General features: G+C 38.9%; 1 protein-coding gene across 1 annotated transcript in view; it reads right to left on the reverse strand.

Annotated features, from left to right (window-relative positions):
- Positions 1-23,075, reverse strand: part of LOC126817475 (A disintegrin and metalloproteinase with thrombospondin motifs 7) — a 92,001-nt gene extending 68,926 nt beyond the window's left edge. Inside the window, exons 1-2 of the mRNA XM_050544473.2 lie at positions 22,463-23,075; positions 15,405-15,769 (exon numbers count right to left, since the gene is read on the reverse strand). Of these exons, the coding sequence (XP_050400430.2) occupies positions 15,405-15,769; positions 22,463-22,577 (480 nt within the window). The 5' untranslated portion in view covers positions 22,578-23,075. The remainder of the gene's footprint in view (positions 1-15,404; positions 15,770-22,462) is intronic.
- Between the last annotated feature and the right edge of the window lie 537 nt (positions 23,076-23,612).

Raw genomic sequence — 23,612 nt, forward strand, 5'->3', positions numbered from 1 at the left:
GTACGTCTATGCTCACAACCATTCGTGCAGCATGGGGTTAAAAATGGAATTTTGAGATCTGAAACCTTTGTGGTGTAAATCATATATTCCCATCCAATATGTCATGACGCCATGATAGATTTTGTTTTGGTTCTTTGATTCAGGCATGTAAATCATAAAATAAATCAGCAATTGGATATTGTTTCACGAGTTGAAGCTGATGGAAATGACAGATTGTAAATCAAAATAATTTGATTTGTCCATCATAGAATACGAAAGAACATTAATTATTAGCTTGGTTGATGAGGAAAACTGCGACGTTAAACCACATTTCAATTCGCTTATTACCGTCAATGATATTAAAGTGACGTCATGGTCGGGGGGTTGGATGGCCGAATAGTTAGCACGTGCGCGCTCTATCATAAGGTCTGTCATTGAGTCAACTGGCGTGGTTTCGATTCCCCGGTTGTACGTGACAGGGAGTAGAGTCGCCTATCCAACCTCGTGGGTTTTCTCCGGGTCCTCCGGTTTCCTCATACTGCTAAAGACCCCTACGCGCAAGCGAATTATTGAAATAAAATTGCACCATGTGTTAGTCCCGAAATGATCTAGTTTGTGTCATTTGCCGTTAAACCCCATTTCTCTCTCTCTCCCTCTGACGTTATGGTCGAAAGTGTAATGCAAATGGTGTTGGTCATTCCGTCCGAGATAATCTCCTAAAACAGAAAGTGCTGCGATTGCCAGATATTTGAAGAGTGTTTGGAACATATTCAGGAAGATTTATCTGCTTAACAGATTAAGGACAACAAACAACACGTTTATTGCCGAATAACTATTCTCTTTAGCAAAAACAAGTATTGACGCGTTCTGATTGCCTTAAGTGTTATAGGGTGTTGGGGTCGAGCCTATATATTGGCAATCATTAGTTGGCAAGCTATGTTAGAATCAGCTGTTATAGAGAAGATCAGCTGTTGTAGAGGAGATCCTGCTGTTTAGATGGTTTGTAAAAGATGTTTATATCAATATGTACGCCTCTTTCCTTTATATTGATCTCTTTACGAGGTTTCTATGTCTAACTAATAAAACATCTACTTTATTCTGGTCTGGGAACATGTGTATCAGCACAGAAATGAACTACCAAAATACAACAACAATTTGATAGTCGAATTTCTCCTTCTCAAATATCCGTCACAATTAATCCGGATAGAACAGAAAAGTAGCACATTAAACCCTATATCATTTCTGTCTTACTTTCTGCCTTATTTATTTATGCATTTCCTTATTCACACATCCATTCATTCCTTTATTCATTTATTATTTATTTGCTATCTCTCGCCTCTCTCTCTCCCCCTCTCTCTCTCTGTTCTCTCTCTCTCTCTCACACACACACACACTCTCTCTCTCTCTCATAGTTCTAGTATTTACAATTTCTAACTCCAACAGGTTTGTACTGTTGATGAAAATGTTTGTCTCGTGTGTTTCCTCTACTTTTGTTGCGGGTTATTTTATTTTTTTTAAATAAGTAAATGTTAAATGAGGAAATTAACATTTGGTCTGGTTTATTCATGTAAAAAGTATATATGTTACAATATACTTTACATATAAATTGACATTTACCAGAAAATAGACGTAGAGTGGCGGACACTTCTGACATTTTAGTTCAAGGCGCCGGTAAATTTTAAAGTTACACTCGTTAGAATAATTCGTTACATTTCTGGAACATTGTTCGCCGATAATTCTGAATATGAGTCAGTTGTAGTGATATAATTGAAATATTGATATTATGAAATTTGTAGAAATATGGATGGCGGGATTTGTGCTAAAGAACACACATTTAAAATAATATTATGGTCTTGATTAATTATTCTCCATTGTCAAAATATTAGCTATGGTATAAGTTTATTTTGAAACGCAAATTAAATTGTTTATGAAATATTGTGACAATAACAGGACATATGGTCTAAAGACAAGGAATGGAGGAATATGATGGCTGAAACAATATTGTTATCTTTCATATTATTGATTCTAACTTCACAATCAAAAATATAGAAAGTATATGCTGGTTATTTTGATACGTTAACTGAGCTATAGATTAACGAACATGTTGGTCATTTACATTTTTCTTTGTGAAATTTTCCGACGAAAGCGGTGGCACAGCCTACTCCTATTTAAATTTCCCACTTCGATGGGTCTTTAACGTGGGGTTAGTGGTATATAGAGGAGCTGGTACCATCTCTATGTCCTGTACAATTGGCAAGTGAACGATTCTCGACAAACAGCGGGACCGAATCCAAGACCTTCTGCTTTGTGAACCAGCACCTTCCCTATAGCATCTAATATCACTTGTTATTTATCGGGGAATTGTACATAGCTAACAATGCTTACATCCGTTCAGTGCAAAGCCTCTAGGGGTGCATGCTTAAACTTTAACATGCGGATTAAAATAAAATGAAATTATTAAATGAACGTCCTACTGTTCTGCTCCGACTGGGTTAATGGGATTTAAGGTCGTACTTTTCTACACCGAATGGACTAAAGAAGACGGGGTGTTATTTATCGGGGAAATGCACATAGCTGACAATGTTTACTGCCATTCAGTGCGGATTGTAATGAAATGAGATTATTAAATGAAATGAGGTTTAGCGTCCTACTGTTCTGCCCCGATTGGGATAATGTAAACGGCATAAAGTGGGATTTAAGGTCGTATTTTTCTAGACCAAACGAAACTAATGAAGACGCTGTTCTAAAGTCCTAAACATTTACTTTAACACGAGAGAATGTGGTATATATTGGTATGGGATGCTTTATTATCTAAAAATATATAAACAATTATTCCAGATGATACGTAATTTAGATAATAAAGAAAATGATAAAGGTCCAGTTCCCATAGCCACTCGTTCAAAAATTGCACAATAAGCATTTATCTGGGTGGATAAATCATCATCGAGGTTAGGGTGTCAAATTGTGTCGGTCGGCTGACTTTGTTTTCGAATTTTTTTCACACAGTATTATTAAACTAGGACTTTATTGAAACACACAGCATTTATATGGTAATAGTGTAACAGTTTATGTCTCCGGTATAATATCAACAGTTTATTATACAGTTTTATTTAAACGAATGAATGAATGAAGTTTAACGCCTTTCTTTTATGCACCAGCCGAGCTAATCTAGACGGGCATATTGGACGGTGACCATTACTGGGTAATCAAAGTACAAAATCATTCTTTTATTGGACGGTGACCATTACTGGGTATTTTAAAGTAAGAACTACTTCTTACAGCCTTCTTACCATTGGAACTGACACCTTCAAAATGATCGTGTTTGAGAATATCCTCATTATATATAAATAAACTTAGATGGTATATTCGTATTGTACATTTTCAATTTGATTTTTTAATAATTGATCTCAAAACCAAATGCTATTTCAGAATGTTTGCGCTCGTTTTGAACTTTTTGGGCTCATAATTCACCTAGTTGAAATTCCTAACCTATACTCAACTAAACATGAAAAAAACAAAAACTGAGAGATTAAATTAAAATATCAAATCTTATTGGCTCCAAAACTGTACTAATTTTAACCTTAAAGAAGCGGCACTGCTTGTATTTATTTTTAAAAAGAGAGAGAGAGACATAAATGGGGTTTAACGTCCACTCGACACAAAATAGGTCATTTCGAGACTAACATATGGTCCAATTTTATTTCAATAATTCGCTTGCGCGTAGGGGTATTTAGCAGTGGGAGGAAACCGGAGGACCCGGAGAAAACCTACAACCGGGGATTCGAAACACGCCAGTTGACTCAATAACAGGCCTTATGATACAGTCGATTTACTTACCAATTTTTGTTTTGTTTTTCTTTACTTATATCTTAGCATTGGCGACATGAAATATTAATCAGATTGATATTTTCCAAATAAGAGGTTCTGTTCCTTTACTTTAGCCACGCCATCTTTATGTGTCTAGAGAGTCAAGGTCGCGCGTACACGTTGGCGCGCACGTAAAAAAATCCTTGGCAATTTGATGAAGAGTAAGAGGTAACGCCGCTGTCCGGGTGAAATTTAGCTCATAACATACTACATGACGTATACCCGACTCCATTAATCGGGTTTGGTGCGGAAACGTAGGGCGTTAAACCCGAGCTCATCGTATTTCACTTCCATATTCGTTGAATGATCGGACGGGTTAGTAGGGGTATCTGTAGTGCATGCCTGGTACTAGACGGCTATGTAGTACTGTAGGCCTTGAATGTAAGGTACCATCTATACTGTAGGCCTTGGGTGTCTGGTACTAGACCAACCATCTATACTTTAGGCCTTGGGTGTTTGGTACTAGACCAACCATCTATACTGTAGGCCTTGAATGCTTGGTACTAGAACAGCTATCTAGTACTGTAGGCCTTGAATGTGTGGTACCATCTATACTGTAGGCCTTGGGTGTCTGGTACTAGACCAACCATCTATACTGTAGGCCTTGAATGCTTGGTACTAGAACAGCTATCTAGTACTGTGGCCTTGAATGTGAGGTACCATCTATACTGTAGGCATTGGGTGTCTGGTACTAGACCAACCATCTAGAACTGTAGGCCTTGAATTCTTGGTACTAGAACAGCTACCTAGTACTGTAGGCCTTGAATGCCTGGCACTAGAACATCCATCTAGTAAGCCTTGCATGTCATGGTATTAGAACAACCATCTAGAACTGTAGGCCTTGAATGTCTGGTACTAGAACGGCCATCTAGTACTGTAGGCCTTGAATGCCTGGTACTAGAAGTACCATCTAGTACTGTAGGCCGTGCATGTTTGGTACTTGTAGAAATGAAATGGGGTTTAACGTCCTACTGTTCAGCTTGGGCTGAACAAATGAAGATGAGCATACGCCATACAGTAGTGTGGTATGAGAGAATTTATTTCCCAGACAGCGACACCACGGCTTACTCTTATATCGAATGCCAGCTGCCAAGGGTTTCATTTACGTTCCCGCCAATGTGTACACGGGACCTCGGTTTGTCGTACCATCGACTATACGTTGTCCCTTGCCAAGCTCTCCGTCATGAACCACGGACATTGGAGACCCACGCCGAAAAATCCCAATGAACTTTCTCGGCCAACACCGGGATGAAACACGTGACCTCAAAGTCAACGAGCTCACCGACTCGGGTACTAAAAGAACTAGTACTGTAAGCATGCCTTAAATATCTGGTACTAGCAACAGCTATGTAGTACTCTGGGTTAATTAATATTTGTTATCAGTAACACACTAATTAATAATGATTAGAGTGATTAGTAGATTTTTGTTACTTATCATATGTTTACTTATATAATATCTTAAATGAGCGGGGGTCAGTGAGTTGATATGGTAGGTTAGTGTGGAATGGGATGGAATGGGGTTTAAGGTCTCGTACACACAATACTGCGGTATATTTGGGACTAACATATAGATATTTTTTATAATGACGTGTGGAGGTGAATTTCGCCAACTCTTCATTAAATCCCAAATGCCAGGAGACGAAAAACCGAGGTCGAATTCTAACTAGCCAGCCCATTCTTGATAACAGGTTTTTATTGTCGAATGTTCTAATTACTTGATAATAGTACATATATATTTTGAAGTTTGAGATATATTTGAAGGATGTGGTCTGCTAGTTTCTATCAAATAACTGAAATCGTCATTTCAAAATATCGGAATCGCCCTGTTAAAATACTGAAATCGTCATTTGAAAATACATGTACTGAAATCGTCATTTCAAGATACTGAAATTGTCATTTGAAAATACTGGAATCGTCCTGTCAAAATACTGAAATCGTCCTGTCAAAATACTGAAATCGTCCTGCAGAACTATTTAAATCGTCCTTAAAAATAATACAATCGTCCTGTTAAAATACTGAAATCATCCTATCAAAACACTGAAAGGATCCTATCAAAATACTGAAATCGTCCTTTTAAAATACTGAAATCGCCCTGTTAAAATTTCACTTTAAAAATACTGAAAGCGTTTTGACAAAATACTGAAATCGTCCTGTCAAAATACTGTAATCGTCTAGTCAAAATCTTGCTTTTATAATACTGAAATTGTTCTTTCAAAATACTGAAATCTTCCTGACAAAATACTAAACTTAAGATAAGGCATTTATTTGTGCTTTAACCCCTGATATTATTAACTAGTAGATCTATCGATGTCTATTGATACTGTACAATACATATATAATGTTTACACGATTCCTATCATTGTATATCATTACTTATCAATTTACCTATCATATCACCTGGATTTCTTAATGTATCTGTGGCAGGTGTCAGGCATCAACTATTCAGTACAAACATATAACATCTCCATCTCACCAACCTTATAATATCGAACATGTAAACACGCTAAAAGATAAGTTTCTAAATACAGCTCAAATACTTGTTTATAGTATAATGCCCACCACATGTTTGACTGTAGGGGGGAATGAAACTCGCCATATTAAATGGCTTAAGCTGAAGGATCCAATTAGCCCTGTAAAGTGGTTTACTAACATGGAAATATATAATATGAGGTCAATTGACTCCTGTACCCCCTGGATACAGGTGGACTAATTTCTGACCAATTGGAACGGTGTTTATACTTTGTAGCACAGCGTTTCTGACCAATTGATACGATGCTTATATTGATTCTATAAGCCCTGTATTTCAGTCACTGATAAACAAAAATAACGGTGTTCTGATAGTTATTTGTATTTTTCAGACATTATCTGATTTTTCACGGCTTAATTAATGCTTAAATGTACTCTTGGTTATTTAACTTTAAATTAAGAAAACATGGTTTCAATATAAACGGTAGATACATATAATATTCTGCCTTGGATTCAATCGAATTAAAATGATAACCATAAGAAGATTGTACCCAACACTTGTAAGTGGGAAATGAAATGAAATGAGGTTTAACGCCCTATAACTGTTCTGCTCCGACTGGGCTAGCGAAGACTTGATTTATGATGTGAGAGATATTTTGCCCAGGCAGCGGCACTATGGCCTACTTTTTTAACGACTGCCAAGGAATCTTTTACGTGCACGCCAATGTATACACGGGACCTCCGTTTTTCGTCCAACCCAACGAGTGTACGTTGTCCCTTGTTACATCCTCCGTCCTGCACCACTGACAAGGGGGAACCACGTAGGAAAATCCCGATACCTTTCTCAGCCAACACCGGCCACCGGGATCAAACACGGGACCTCCAGGTTAGCGAACCGCAGCCCCAGCTAGCTTCGAAATCATTCGAATAACGATCAGCGGCTTTAAGACTGTTTCTAACCCGGTTGAAATAGCGTTAATAATCGTTTCGCTCAACTGACGCAATATAAAAAAATAATTACAGTCACACATCAAAAGATATTTAATTTATTCTTAAATTCGTCGAGTTTCAAATATCTAAAGTTTTAAAATATGTGAGCTCGACAATAGACGAAATGCCAAAAGGTTAAAATATATTGGAATAACTTAAAGAATTTGGTATTCTCTGTGACAAGGTAGAACAGATACAGTTTCAACTATTCCTGGCATGTTATTTTAAATCCTGGTCGTACCCTGTGTATATTAGTCTGATATTTAGACCAGTAGATGGTGACCTCTGACCTTGATTTGGTAAATATGTGGTCAATCATTGGAAGGAGCATTTAGTGCTGCGTGTTTGTTATTGGTAGAATTCCCTTTGGTCTAACTATAAGGACTAAAACTAGAAATTCTCTCCCCATTGTCTGGACGTTAAATCCAAGCCATCCTCGGCCTGTACCGTCTAGGCTAACCGTCTGTATGGAACGAAAACCTGCCTCCATTATATATAGCCCTGTTTGTGCGGTGCAGAAAAATAGGGCGTTAAACCACTTAATTTCATTCCTAATATAACATGGATTAATGTACCGTTGCGGTCGTAGGGACTTCCCATCCCAATTTCCGGATCAAGATCCTATTTTTCACCCGAAGCAAAATACCCCAAGATTGACATATCCCACGTCTTTATTACACCTTTGTAGATAAATCATACCGTTGATAATTAATATCTACATAGATATATATTAAGTTTAAAAGGAGAAAGCCACATTGGAAACATTGTCTGGAACACATAATACACAGTTAAACTTTATTAAGACGGTACAAAACACGTGTTTAACACGTATTGTAGAAACTTGTTAATCGAATACTGTTCTTCGTTGTCATTTTGTCCCATTCCAACAACTTGCCGCAAGGAGAAACCAGACTGGAAAATCTCGAGAAACTTTACCAACCAACTCCTGAATCGAATTCGGGAGGCACCCTCAATCCGTAACCAGGCCGGGGAATCTCGAGAAATTTTACCGGTAAACTCAAGGATCGAATCCGGGATGTACCCTGACCCCGTAACCAGGCTGGAGAATCTCAAGAAACTATACCAGCAAACTCCAGGGTCGAATCCGGGATGTACCCTCACTCCGTAACCAGGCTGGGGAATCTAAAGAAACTTTCGCGACCATCTCCAGGCTCGAACCCGGGACCTCCTGGTTAGTGGGTCAGCGCCATATTCACTGAACCACCGTGGCACCCTCGCCCCGTATCCATTTGAAAAGCAACACACCAACCATATTGCATCCATTGTCTGGAACATATAATGAACGGTTAAAGTGTATTAAGGCGGCGGTAGAAACACGTGTTCAACACGTATCGCAGAAACTTGTTAATCTAACACCGTTTTTCACCTGTGCGACATTTGTCGGTGTTGGGTTAGTCAATACCCCCTCACCCATCATGTTATACACTAACCACAATGATTAGTGAAATATGATAGAACTTAAGAGAAGTTTTTGTAAGGGATATGTCAAATCACATGCTGTAAGTCGAGATATTTTTTAGCTCATTTTCAGCAAGTGATTTCCACGTGAAATAACCCATCACACTTTAGACTGTGTTATTATTAACTCAAAAAATTCTTTGTTAAGTAATTCAACCTGAAAGGATCTTTCGTCACACAGAATCTATTCACGTCTATCAAAATAAGTATACTGATATTTCCATATCATGCTTAACGATGCTATTTTGCATTCAGTTTTTTGAAGAGTAGGGGTTCGAATAGTCTAGCGGTGTGATCTTAATATCATAATAACTGTCATTAAGTCAAGTGTCGTGGTATCGATCCCATGATTTACGTGAAAAGAAGCTCTCTCTTTTTTTTTTCACACATGGCAATCAACGGGATGTAAAACACTATGTGGGCCGATATCCCTTTTTGAGATCGCAATTTCCCAATATTGCAGTTTACAGGATGACCCAACATCTCTCAAATGGCGATCAGCGATGTTAACAATTACACGAAATTGATTTGGACCGAAGTCGGACCAATGAGTTCAAAACGTCCATAAACAGTTAAAATAAAATTGGAGTTTTAGTTTTCATAAAAGGATGACAAATACAGACAGATCTAGGAATGCAGAAGATTTAGTGTTTAGCAACTCATGCGTTCATATAAGCTGTATTGAAGAATACATGTAGAGATGTCACTGATAAAATCATACAAGTGACTTGTGACTCTGCACCTTGAGTAAATAAAGAAAATATAATTATACACCAAAACCCAGGGGCGTGGTGACCGCTTATTTCGCGTAGGGGAACAAGAGCCTGTAAGGGCATAAAGCCTGATCTTGTATCATTAGGAATCCAGCGGAATGATTATCTTCAAGACAATTTGGGTTGTGTGGGTTATTGAAATAAAATTGAACCATATATTAGTCCCGAAATGACCTAGTTTGTGCCGATTGGACGTTAAACCCCATTTCTCTCTATATATATAATTGTGTATGTATGTTTGTTTGTTTCATGAACGGTTTATCATTAATATATATATACACATCAACTTGTAAGGTTTGTTATGCAATAAAGTTTCTTTTCTTTGGATAAATTATCGGTGACGAAGTCACGCAATTCTACCTGTCGTTTTCATCAGGTTAGAAGTCTCTCATGTTTGCACACCTTATTTTTGTTTCAAATTTTATTTGTTTTGTGGACAACGTCACCCAACCCTGCCTCTTGTTTCCATCAGGTTAATTTTAAGAGTAAGAAGTCAATGATCTTTGCCCGCCTTATTTTCTTTCTGTCGGATTTCATTTGTATTTGCATCGCACCTTTATTTTGGTGGGACGAAGTTACCTCATTCAAGCTTTTGAGATGTGGTTTCATGAATGTAAAGTCACGTGTGACTTTTTACACAATCGCAAACAAATATACTAACTCGTCTAAGATCATGACAAAACAACGATAAGGGGTTGTAATCCTATTGCAGACGTCGTTTCGTCTCATCAGACGATTTTTGTCGCCTCTATTGGTGTGACAGACGGTCAAGTTGCAGACGACAGGAATGCTACTTAAAGGGAGACACGACATGTTATCTTTATCTGAAACGCTCTCTATTTGCCGATGCACATAGTCGATACATTGAATGTCAAATTTACAATACCATTATAATGAATGATGGACGTTTCAGATGCACAGATTTTCTAACCCTATGCCTATCTAGTTAGCTCCTGTTATCATCAGTTAGCTCATATTTAACCCCTGTGACCAAATATAATACACATGATCACATTCATTATCCGGCCTAATTGCAAAATCAGAGATTAGTAGAGCAATACAATAGATGCGAACTCAGATGTATAATACATATGGCGGGTATAAAAACAAACAATTACATTTAAGAATCTATAATAATCAAAACTACTGTTAAAGTATGAATATATATTTATACCATTAACCCTTTGCCAGTAATGGTGTGTGACCCTTTAAGATCTTCATTACCACCAACTCAATGACAGTAATGTTTAGGTATCTTCTTCCGCGTCATCAACTCAATGGCAGTAATGTTGTGCGGCCCTTCTAGGGCACCTTCAGCACCGACAACCCAACGACAATAATGTTGCGTGACCCTTTTTAGGTACTTTCTTCACCACCAGTAACCCAATGACAGTAAATTTGTGCGGCCCTTCCCGGGCACCTTCTCCAGCACCGGCAACCCAACAACAGTGACGTTGTGTGGCCTTTTCATGTACATGTACCTTATTCAGTACCACCAACCCAATAGCAGTAATGTTGTGTGACCCTTTTCAGGTACCCTCTTCAGCACCATTGACCCTATGACAATGATGTTGTGCGACCATATTCTTGTATTTTCTTCAGCACCATCAACCAAATGCCAGTAATAATATTGCGTGGCCTTTTCCATGCACTTTTTTCGGCACCATCAACCCAATGACAGTAACGTTGTGTGGCCCTTTCGGGTACTTTCTTCAGCACCATGTTTAGGCTCCTTCTTAAGCACTATCAACCCAATGCCAGCACCTTCCCAACCAACAACTGATTTCCTCTTGAAGATGGCGTTTCAACATTGTGATAGATAAAACCGATACAACTGAGTGGTAATGACGAGAGTTTATCTATCTGGTTATGGGTAAACGATATGGTACAGTCAACATAGGAGACATGCGCCTATCAGTCTTTCTTAAATGTCAACAAATTCATTGATAAACTCATTTACCCCGAGTCAACACATCAAACAAAGACGTGTTTTAAACGACATGGAGTTACCAAACCCTGGGGGATGAATTTTGACTCAGAATGAAAAGGGGTGTCAAAAGTACTTTGTATTCAATAATATATATAACTAAACGTAATGATTATATCTGTTTTGAAAGTTAATGTGGCCTGTTATTTGATTAGAGTCCCGAGAGATAACACAATATTGTTACTTCAGTGGTTATCATTGACCTGCGAAGTAAGGCAATGGGTGAGTTGTCATTCATAGCAAGGTCTATACTGGGTAAAATGATCCAGTGGGCAATAATAAGTTGACATATCACCAGTTTACAGGTTCAACCCCTGTCCCACCCCGCTCCCCGATGTTAGGGCAAACCAATTCAATATTTTGAACGTTTGGGTCTTGATCAGTAAAGAACCCAGTCAATTCTTGCGTGTGCTGTCTTATTAATATTTCAAAACATACTTATTTGGACGTAAAAACTCTTGAGGAAATTGGAGGCAGAGTTTTTAATACATGTTCCCGAAGAACAGAAAATCAAATTGGTAAGGTCGTACAATGTTCTGATTAAATCAAGTGACAGAATTGATTGACACTGCAGCCCAATTGAGCAACAACAATACATAGGGATATGAATGAAAATAAGGTTCATAAGAGGTAAGAATTATCAAGCATCAAGCTACAGATTTCCCCCCCCCCCCGTAAAACGCCACAGAACAAAATCTGCAACTGTTTTTGTAAACTGGGGTAAGTGTGATGTGACTTCTCGGTCCGGCTAAAGATAATTTGACATTCTTTATTTAAAGTCGCACTATGTTAACACTATTTGAGCAATAGACCTACAATTTGGAGTGAAGTTGTCGAACATCCATATTGTACTCCAAGTAAAAAGTAAGGGGTAAAATACGTTTTGAATTATTCCACATTAACCAACTTCATTATCCGAGTCGGTGCAGAACACTATGACGTTAAACCCCATTTCTTTCTATCGTTCCTGGAGTTTTACGTCCACTTCCACCACGGGTGATATCCGAGACAAGTGTTTCCTAAGAAACTTGCCCGAGGAAGCCACAAAATAGGCTTCATCCAGCTTTTAAAAACCTCCTTTCATATGATCCACTTTAAATAGAGTACCCGATTGTTTCTGGGCCACCCGATATAATTAAAGAATACATTTATGGGGTTGTCCGAAATCTAAGACATTGCGCTACCTTTCGCCGGCATTACATTTTATATATTGGCCCATTAAATAGGGGGTTAAGTGAATTACATTTCAAATGTACAAGTTTTTGCCCATACTCTTTTGGTGGCATGAAAAGATTAACGGAATAATATTTCCAGATAAGATGCGTTTTTACACTAATGTCGATTTTATGTAGAAGATAAATTCAACACCGATAAAGAATGCGACCACCTGTAAGCTGTGATGCTGCGTGAAATTATTCTTACGTTTATTTTACAAACGATCGTAATCTCGTGCGTCCGTCGACCCTCTATTATCATACTTAATCAACATGGAGAACTCGCGAGCCAGATAAATATACGTCACAGTTTGTGTATTAACCACATACTGGGAATAACAATATTATTCTTATAACATGTCGAGAAATTCTTGACGTTAAACACCCTAGTAAATCTGCTCATTTAAACATGTGATCTACATACATGTATCTCTAAGTCATGTTAACTTGACATCTTCTCACTAACAGCTTCCCTAAACGTCTTATTGAACCGATATTCTTTGTTTGGCACATGCTACCTAGACTGGAGTAGCTACGGGTTTCCAGCACCGCGAGAGAGCTGATAGGGCTTAGTTTGGCACCAGTAACCTCGACTGGGGTACATGTAGCTTTTGGGGGTTTCCAACACCGCGAGAGAGTTGATAGGGCTCAGACTGGCACCATTAACCTAGACTGGAGTAGTTGCTACGGGTTCCTGGCACCAATAACCTAGAGTAGCTGCTAAGGGTTTCCAACACAGCCAGAGAGTTGACAGGGCTCAGATTGACACCAGTAACCTAGACTAGAGTAGCTGCTAAAGGTTTTCAACATGGCGAGAGATCTGATAGGGCTTAGTTTGGCACCAGTAACCTAGACTGGGGTAGCTGCTAAGGGTTTCCAAAACAGTGATAGAGCTGTTGAGGCTTGTTTTGGCACCAGTAACCCGGATTGGAGTAGATACCAAGGGTTTCCAACATGGCGAGAGCCGATAGGGCTTGCTTTGGCACCAGTAACCTAGACTGGAGTGGCTGCTAAGGGTTTCCAACAACGCGAGAGCTGGTAGGGCTTAGTCTGGCGCTACTCTGCCCTTTTATTGGCCGCCAAGAGCTCAAATTTGTACTAGAAGATTTTTAAATCTCAACCAGTGAAATGCCCGAATCCTTAAAATATATTAGTGTAAGTTTTAGTGAATTAGGTCCCTTTAACCTAGATTAGGGTATATGCTGATAGGGCACTCGGAGATGAAATGAAATGGGATTTAACGTTTTGTTGTTCTGCATCAACCGGGATAATGGTAATATAATGGAGATGTGCATGCGTCATGCAGTAAACTATGGTCTACTATTATGTCAATTTTCAACTTTCATGGCTAATGGTTTATACAGGACCTTAGTTTTTCGTCCCATCCGAACGACTAGATACGTTCTCTTGCCATCCTGAATCATGACAAGGGGAAACCAGACTGGGAAATCTCGTGGAACCTTCTCGGCTAACACTGGGATCTACCGTTTAGAGAGTCAGCACTATCAACGCTCTCTCTGTCCATCGCCATTTCCGTCGGTGGAACTTTGCAGCTGGCTTCCGGATCCATTCTCATCGTTCCATGTATCTGTCTAATGAGTTTCTGGTTGTGTGTAGCCCGATCTGTCTACACTTACCATAAGCCACCACCAGAAAAAGGTCCCACCTTCCCAAATCGTAATTTACAGCATGAGCTATGCAAGCCCCTTGAGTAAATATCTGAGATACCCCTCTATTTGGCACAACTCGCAGGAAAGAAATGATATATTTTATTTGTTACGATCTTCCCGTACTTACTATTAGGCACCACAAAAAAGGGAACCCAGCTCCCCAATGGGCTCTAAAAGTAAATATTTTAGATACGCCACTGTTTGGCACAAGTAGCAGGAAAGAAATGATACATTTTACTAGATGGCCTAACAGAGGTTCAATAAACATACGTCAAGTAATATAATATTGAGAGAAAAACCATCGACGGATCAGCTGTATTTACTCTGTACTAGATTGATGACTCAATAATCTAAATTATTACATCTTCCGCTGATGCAGATTTAAGATCGCGCATCATGCTATGGATATAAAAACCATACTGTACGAACGATTGCTATTCATATAAAAACTTCATGGTGTTACAAGTTCAATCTTTAACAGATAATTCAGATAACTTTGGTAGAATATGAATATCCTTGCACGCATTTTAAAAGCTTTCGGTCAAAGGGAAGTTGATACCCGTACCATGCCATGGCTGAGTTGGGAATAGGGTATGGGTGCCTATCTGTGTTTGGGTAGGTGTGGGAGGATACTTAGCGGATTTACACCAATGACCAACAGATCCAGAGGATAGATATTTAAAAATGGGCAAACGAACAGAAGTTACATATCCATATATCCTGTCTGATATCGTTTAAAATCACCTTCAGATAATTTGCATGGGTCCATTTAAAAAATATTCTTGACGTCAAATGGAACATGAACTAACTTGCGGCAATGGTGACGAGGATGGAATGGGAAGTTTTATTAAATAATAGATAATTATTATTGATGCCGAACGTAACTTAATGCAATATGTGAATTAACCCCCTACCCCCGCCTCCAGCAACTAGACAATCTGGGGTCTAATTAAACTAGGATAATAATAATCTAACTTACCAAGCCATCACAAGCTGCTATGGCCACCTTGGAATTCACGTCTCCGACCACATGACCGCTATAATGACATCCCTGTCTCTCTAGGTGTTTAAATGTTGAATCCGACACATTTTTAAACTTGTTGGTCCGTCTTTCAACTATCGTTGATTTGGAATAAAGTTTTTTGTTTTCTTTCACTTGTATAATAATTTCCTCATTTCCTATTGGAATTTTATAATGAAGTACTACATTGTCTCCTGAATCAGGTCCTAAACTTCTTTTGTGTAAATTATGCGCGTGTAGTTCGTGACCTATGAAGGCTCCCGTTTCGTCCACGCGACTTGGTAGAGACACCACATAATTGTCTAAGCTTTTAACGTATTCGGCTGAAAAATTAAACAAAAATTATTTTAGAATAAAGATTAATGTTTGTTTTCGGCCTCAACGTGTGTATATGAAACCAGCCTTCCCAAAATTTTAACATTTTTCCAACGTTGACCTTGCACGCTCCATCCTATTTTCAATGATCCATCCCCTCCCACCCTATATTCCTTAGTGCACTCTCTCCAGACCTCTTTTTTCCAGGTGCATCCCCGTCTACCATATTTTCTTCGGAGCATATTCACCCTCTTTCCACCCTTTTATTCCAGGTGCCTCCTCTCAAAGATCTTTTCCTAGGGGCAAATCCTACTCTTTCCTTTGGTACCCCCACCCTCACATCCTATTGTTCTATGTGGCACGCCGTCCCATGGCCATAATCTCTTTTTAGGTATACCATAACCTATTTTGTGAACGTGTACAATCTCCACCCTCTTTTCTTTCCTAGATGCACCCCACCCCCAGCCTCTTTACCTAGATACGCCCCTACTTTCATTTAAAGGGATGCCTGCTGCATCTTTCCGTAATACCTTTAATGGTACTTGGTTGTTGACTATTGGCGTTGACGAGCCCTTAAACACTTATCTAAAGTATTTTATTATATTTAGTTCATCACAATTCTTGTTAAAGTTAGAGGGGGGGGGACCGAAATGAAGGTTAACGTCCACTGGAAATATACTAGGTAAATTTGGGGTTAAAACATGGGTCAAATTTATTTCAACAATTCGCTTCCGCGTACGGGTCTTTAGCAGTGGAAGGAAACCGGACAATCCGGAGAAAACCCACGAGGTTGGACACGCGAGGAATCGAAACCATGCCACTTTTTTGTATGCCAGATCTTATGATCTAAAGCGCACGCGCTAAACAATTCAGCCACCCACCATCTCCCAATTCTTGATAAAGAAAACTAGATCGTTTGTGAATGACAGAGATAACATACATGTATATTAAACGTGTATTATTCTGCATAATTAGAGCAATCAGGTTTAAAGGGCGCTATGAGGGAAATTTTGCGTGCACGTTAATGTCCACACGGGGCCTAGGGTTTTAATCCCATCCGAACGATTACATCCTGTCCTTGTCAGGCCCTCCGTCCTGCACCACTTGAAACCAAGGCGGACAATCCCGAGGAACTTTCTCGGCCAACACCGGGAGCGAGGCAGCGTCTTACTCACTGTGCCGTGGTGGCTCAAATTTCCAAGGAACTCTCTCGTCCAACAAGGGACCTCATATTTAGTGCGAAAACGCCATACTCGCCCAGCCAAGCTCGTGCCAAATGTGTGGCTTGTTGTTTTGTTTGTTAGGGAGCTGTTGGAGGCGTTGATAATTGAGAAATTCTACAGTTAGTTTCAACATGATGCTTTCAGCTGACCCGAACAAAGTTCGGTGTACGAATTCGACAAGTTCACAAAATCCTAGGTATGTGGTAAAAGGTGTTCTTGAAATCAAAAGCACGTCACTGTCTTTTTAATTACAAAAGCTGAGCAATCATGCATCTTAAACTTACATAACTATTTTGTTAAAATCATTTACATATTTCAAAGTTTTCTTTTCCTTTTTTCTAATATTCTCTTTAAAAGACTAGATTTGAATGACATGTTTTTTTTCTTACCATATACGTTTAGCTATCTACGTTGTTATAAAATTCCGTGCAGAAGATATAATATGTCTAGTTTCATGGTTCTAAAAGGGGCTCGGGGGAGATTTTAACAAGCGGCGAACACCCTGGCTAAACTAGTCAGTTTAGTACACGGTGTATATATAGTTTAGTACACGGTGTATATATAGTAACTATATATCAACGACGTTCATCAAATTACAGTCTTGCTTGATTCAGTCATGAAGTATGAGTTTCAGTTTATTATATAATTGTAAATAGTGAACAGAATTGAATAATTTTAAGACCGATATTCCCTTTAAAGATTGATCTTTCACATTATTGTAGTTTGGAATGACGAACAGAAGCTTAAGTTGTATCAAATGTGACCGTTGCCAGTCAGCTCAGTACAAAGTATAAAGGAAAATGTATCTAGCACATTCGCCAAACCGTAGTGATGAGTTTCAACTGAACGAAATTGAATAATTTTCAGACGCTTAAGTTGTATGAAGTTTGTATAAAATGGCCGAGAAAGTTCATCGGGAATTTCCGGCGTGGTTCCTCTTGTCAGTGGCGCAGGACGGAGGGCCTAGCAAGGGACAACTTATAGTCGTTCGGATGGGACTTTGGCAGTCTGCGCAAAATTTCTCTGGTAGCACAGTGTATGGCCTTTGTCCGTCTTCGGTAACAGTAGGACGTTACACCCCATTTCATTTGTATAAAATGTGAACGTGGACGGAACACAACGATATTGACCGAATAATATACTATATAGCCTTGTCTATTGCAGAAGTGAATTGAAGAGGTTTACATTTAGTTTGACAGACTGAGTGAGCGAGATTTTTTGTGGGCCATGAACTCTACTTCACGATGTACTATCAAAATAATCTATCTATTCACGTTTTCAACTACATCAAAATTCAATTAATTTCAATATTTGAGGGTCATAAAGTAAATACAGATCTTTGTTCAAGTGTATGTTTAATATTTCGTGTAGCGTGTTGGGGTTAAGCAAAGCTGACATTGACGTTAAAATCCTTTATGGTTTCTGACGATTTAAAAAATAAAACTTAAAAAACGAGTGCGACTACGTGTAAAACAAACCCGTGGTTTCCAACGACCGACTTCGTCAAGTTGCGGCGACCCTACTGCTTGTCACGTACAACCGGAGAATCGAAACCATGCCAGTTGACTCAATGACAGGCCTTATGATACAGCGCGCACGTGTAACAGGGATATTTTGCCCGAGCATCGGCAACTTTCAATGTTTCTTTTACATGTATGCCAGTGTGTACACGGGACCTCGGATTTTAACGATTAGACTACCTCCTTGCTACACCACTTACGAGAGCAACCCAGGCTGTGAGCTTTCTCGGCGATCATAAGAATCGAATCCCGGAACCTCCTAAGTCGTCGCTTGTATCAAAAAGTCGAGGCGTAGTCTAAATGATGATGCGATTGGCAATATAACTTATTCTCGATTTAGAAACATGTTTCTTATGTGAAATAAAACAGTGGAATAGGTTTTTTAACCTCAAGTGCAGAGAGTTAAGTGTTTTAAGAAGTATTCCGTCAGCATGATGTGGAAAAACGATTAAAATATTCTTTTTTACAACATTTATTTAGTAAGAACAACTGTATTACTTGGCGGATTGGTTATTTTCCTTTCCACACCTGTCCTAAAAATACTTCAATTACCGACAACATAATTTCATCGGATTTTAAAACTCAGGTGTTGCATGGTGTGTATATAACATCAATTGCTACCTGTGTAAAATTCTTTAATAGATGTTCGAGATGGATGATGTGTGTGCTGCCTCGTGTACGGGAGGCACGGTGGCTCTGTGAATACGGTGCTGGCTCACTAACCGGGAAATTCCAACTTCGATCTCATTGGTCTAGTAATTTACTCGGGATTTACACGCCGGTCTAATCGTTCAAATAGGACGAAAAACCGAGGTACCCTTGTGTACATATTGGTGTGCACGTAAAAGAACCAAAGCGGTTGTAATTCCATGAAGAGTAGGCAGAAGAATGTCCCTCGTAACACACTCCATGGCGAATTCCCGGTTGGTGCAGTAAGTAGGACGTTAAAACCCAGGATGTCTCGGGATCGATCCCGTATAGTCGTTCGAATGGAACTAAAAACCGAGGTCCTCTCGTGTACACATTTGTGTGCACGTTACGAACCATTGAAAATTAAAATTCCGTGAGAGCAGACGGAAACATTCCCTCTTCTTAACACACTGCATGGCGTATGCCCGTCTTCATTAGTCCAATTTATATCAATCTCCGTCGATTGTGCTAATGATCCCTTGGCAGTATTAATTGAAAAATGAAAGGAAAAATCATTTGAGCATAAATTGATACCAACAATGTTAGTTTTTAGTCGTCAGTTATTATACGCCATTTGGGAATGTTGACATACGTCCGGATTAATATCGTATTGGGATAATCGTGATTAATCCGTTAATCAGAAGGTCAACAGATTGATAAGGATGAATGAATTAATCTGTTTTGTAATGTTATTTACTTGTATATTTGTCTTATATATACGATTATCAAAGTATACATAAACCTATAGTAAATCAAGTATAATGTTACCATTCGTCGTTCATTTTCATTATGCTTCATTAACTGGGATATATTTCTACATAAATAATCCCGAAGTCAACAGCCATGAGGTCCTTTAGGGACAAACTAGAGTTTCTATATGACAGCAATGTACATCCTATTCTGGAACCAGCTGTGGTATTTTCGCAACAACCAGCGCCGGTCTTGGGATATTTCGGGTTCTGGGCACAGTATTTTGAACAAGCAACACCCCGCCCAACCCCATGATAGTAAAAATGAAAAATGAGCAGTGACAGACCAAATCGAAAATGACAAAAAACGGTTATCGCGTCGATGGTAAAATTCGGATACATTTCCCCACCCCACCCCTCCCAAGATGCAAGCCCTGTGCAGAAGCCCGTTTGGCTCACCCACGTCGAACATTGTTCCCACGATATTTATGTACATCCGACCCTGAAACTAGTTACACGGCCACAGGCGTGGATGCAGCCTCACCCCCACCAGCTCATACTCAATTTAGGGGGTCTGGGGCAGGGACCTGAATTGGTCAGCAATAGTCATCTACAGCGTTCCATTATTTTCAAAATTTTCTGTCATGGGCATTTCCTGCGTTTGGTGCTCCCAAATTATTACTATATTAGAACATTTCAATACGGAGATCTAATATTTCTGGACACGTCGCCTTCCACGTCGCCATCCCCCTCAACGCTGAAAATCCCGGACCCGCCCCTGGATCAGTGCAAATCTGGTGGATTATAGAAATTACAGTACTGGGACCTGTTTCACGAAATTTTAACTCCGATAAAATCAAAATTTTAGTAATTTGATTGGATAATATTAGATTGATTTTAGTGCTTGGCCAATCAAAATTGAAGTATCTACTAAAATTTGGATTTTATCTTTAATTAAGATTTCGAGAAACAGGGCCCAGATCAAAATGAGCCTGTTTGTAAAATGAACCAACTTTTAAACCAGACGTTTATTTACTCAAATATTTTGACATTAACGGCTACTGGAGAAATTATGCAAAATAACATCTGGTTTATGGATATTCTGCAATTAAGACTCCGAGTGAAGCGATGTTTTTGTAAGCAAGTTTTATTGTACTAAACGTCAAATCAGAGGCTTTAAATTAACCTTGTGATCTAGTATTGTTATATTCTAGATCTGAAGTTAGATAGATCTAGTATTGTTATACTCTAGATCTGAAGTTAGATAGATCTAGTATTGTTATATTCTAGATCTGAAGTTAGAAGTCATATGGGATTTAATAGATATATCTAGTATTGTTATACTCTAGATCTGAAGTTAGATAGATCTAGTATTGTTATACTCTAGATCTGAAGTTAGATAGATCTAGTATTGTTATATTCTAGATCTGAAGTTAGAAGTCATATGGGATTTAATAGATAGATCTAGTATTGTTATACTCTAGATCTGAAGTTAGATAGATCTAGTATTGTTATATTCTAGATCTGAAGTTAGAAGTCATATGGGATTTAATAGATAGATCTAGTATTGTTATACTCTAGATCTGAAGTTAGATAGATCTAGTATTGTTATACTCTAAATTTGAAGTTAGATAAATCTAGTATTGTTATATTCTAGATCTGAAGTTAGAAGTCACATGGGATTTAATAGCTAGATCTAGTATTGTTATACTTTAGATCTGAAGTCAGAAGTCATATGGAATTTAATAACTAGATCTAGCCATGAACGGTAGATTGTGGTGTGGTCACATATGAACTTTCCGCAACAAGAGAAGAGGGTGGGAAAGGACGCGGGTGGCGCGACTAGAACACGTATATATGTGCTACTACCACCACCACGGGGTATGGCATGACATTATACAACATCGATTAATATCGTTTAGTGCTTTGCTAAGAATGTTAGATTAAGTTACTTTTGTCGGAATTCTCTTACGTTTGGGACAATTAAACTGTTGTCCTAGTCATTTGGGTGGGACGAAAACAGAGTTCCGTCTGTGTAACCATCGGCGTGCACATCAAAGAACCCTTAACAGTTTATAACTTTAATGAAAGTTGGAGAAAACGGTCCGACAAATTTCTCCATCCAAAATTCTACACGCCTCCATGCATAAAACTGAAATTTCTTTACTTTTCTGCATTTGGGCACTCTGTGCTATTAGCTTATATTTTTAAGTGGTGGGGTGGGCGCGGTGACTCAGTGAGTAAGACGCTAGCTCGCTAACCTTGGCAACCAGGAATCGATCTCGTTGTTAATCGAGAGAGTTTCTCGGGATTTGCCCTTGTCAGTGGTGCAGGACAGAGAACCCGGCAAATAACAATGCACGTAAAAGAACCCTTGAAAACTGGAATTCGAAATAAGAGTAGGCCGTAGCGCCGCTGTCCGGCAAAATTTCCCTCATTGCACATTGACATTATCGCGGTTGGTGCAAAAAAATAGGACGTTAAACCCCCATCTCATTTCATCTATTTGGCTTATTGAATCAGAGGTCAGGTGAATAGTAAATAAAGCACCAGCGATGAGTGTGCACGGATTATCTTACCTTGCCGAGGATTTAAAAACACATTATCCACGTGTTGTTGAGTGCTAAAACATCCCTGTATTAACACCAAAATATGTACCAATAGAAAACACAGGTAAGGTATATCTTGTCGCATTCCGTTACTAATTACGGTACCAACTCACAAAAACTCAAAAATAACCCAAAATATATCCCTGATCAGCCGGTTAAACACAAGCAAAACATAGACCTATATATAATACGAATGCTCCCGTGAACTGTTAAAGGACAGCATGGCGTGCCTGTTATCACTAACGACTAATTCAACCAAAGTTTAAAGATTAAAAATTGTCAAGTAATTATTAAAACACTGCAGAAATCGGTCGTCTCTGGACCCTGGTTCATTCCACGTTCGCGCAAAACAATAGTTGGATTTAAATTTAACACAAGAACTTAATTGTTCACAGTCGCATGGAGCTTAGTAATCCGTCGTCCACTCAAAACTGACACTAGTAAATCCTTCGATACAGGCATCCGTATAAGAGAGCTAAGCACTGAATAGTGAACCCGCGACGCTTCTATAGTTGAAATAGCTCTCTCACTCTTCTCGCCGTCACGTCTGATATTTGGATGAATGAACCTGTTCGAGGCTCGAGTCTAGCGACTTTTATCAGCTGTGTGTAGTACATATATATAAGTATGGTATAGGTATATATATATATATGTAAACCAACTATCTATATACGTGGAGCCGCTATTATCAATCGGCGAGTGTAGGTGAATTAACAACAATGTAGATCTTTCACTGTTTCATGAGAAGTGAGGCGTCGAAACAGTTGGAAATCACTTCTACGAATGTTTACCAATGTTCAGATTTGTACAGGGCATTGTGTAGTATAATAAGTAGTGGAGCAAATACTCCACTGCTGAAAAAAAATGCCCCACTGCTTTGTAATACCGATGATGTTGACAAGAGACAATCACGATCTTTTTGGTATTATTTCAGAGATGGAAAATAGCGTAATTAGGTAAACATCGAACTTGTTACTTGTAACACAAAGCAAAATGCATTAACATATCAAAACTCCTCTAAGGTATACCGGAATTCAAATATTTTCTCGCGCCCGGTGATAGGCTACTTCCCCGGTCCCCCCTATGCCCCAGTGTTTCAGATTCCTTAACACAAAGTGCC

Source organism: Patella vulgata, chromosome 4 (assembly GCF_932274485.2).
Source record: "Patella vulgata chromosome 4, xgPatVulg1.2, whole genome shotgun sequence".
Classification (NCBI taxonomy): Eukaryota; Metazoa; Mollusca; class Gastropoda; family Patellidae; genus Patella; species Patella vulgata.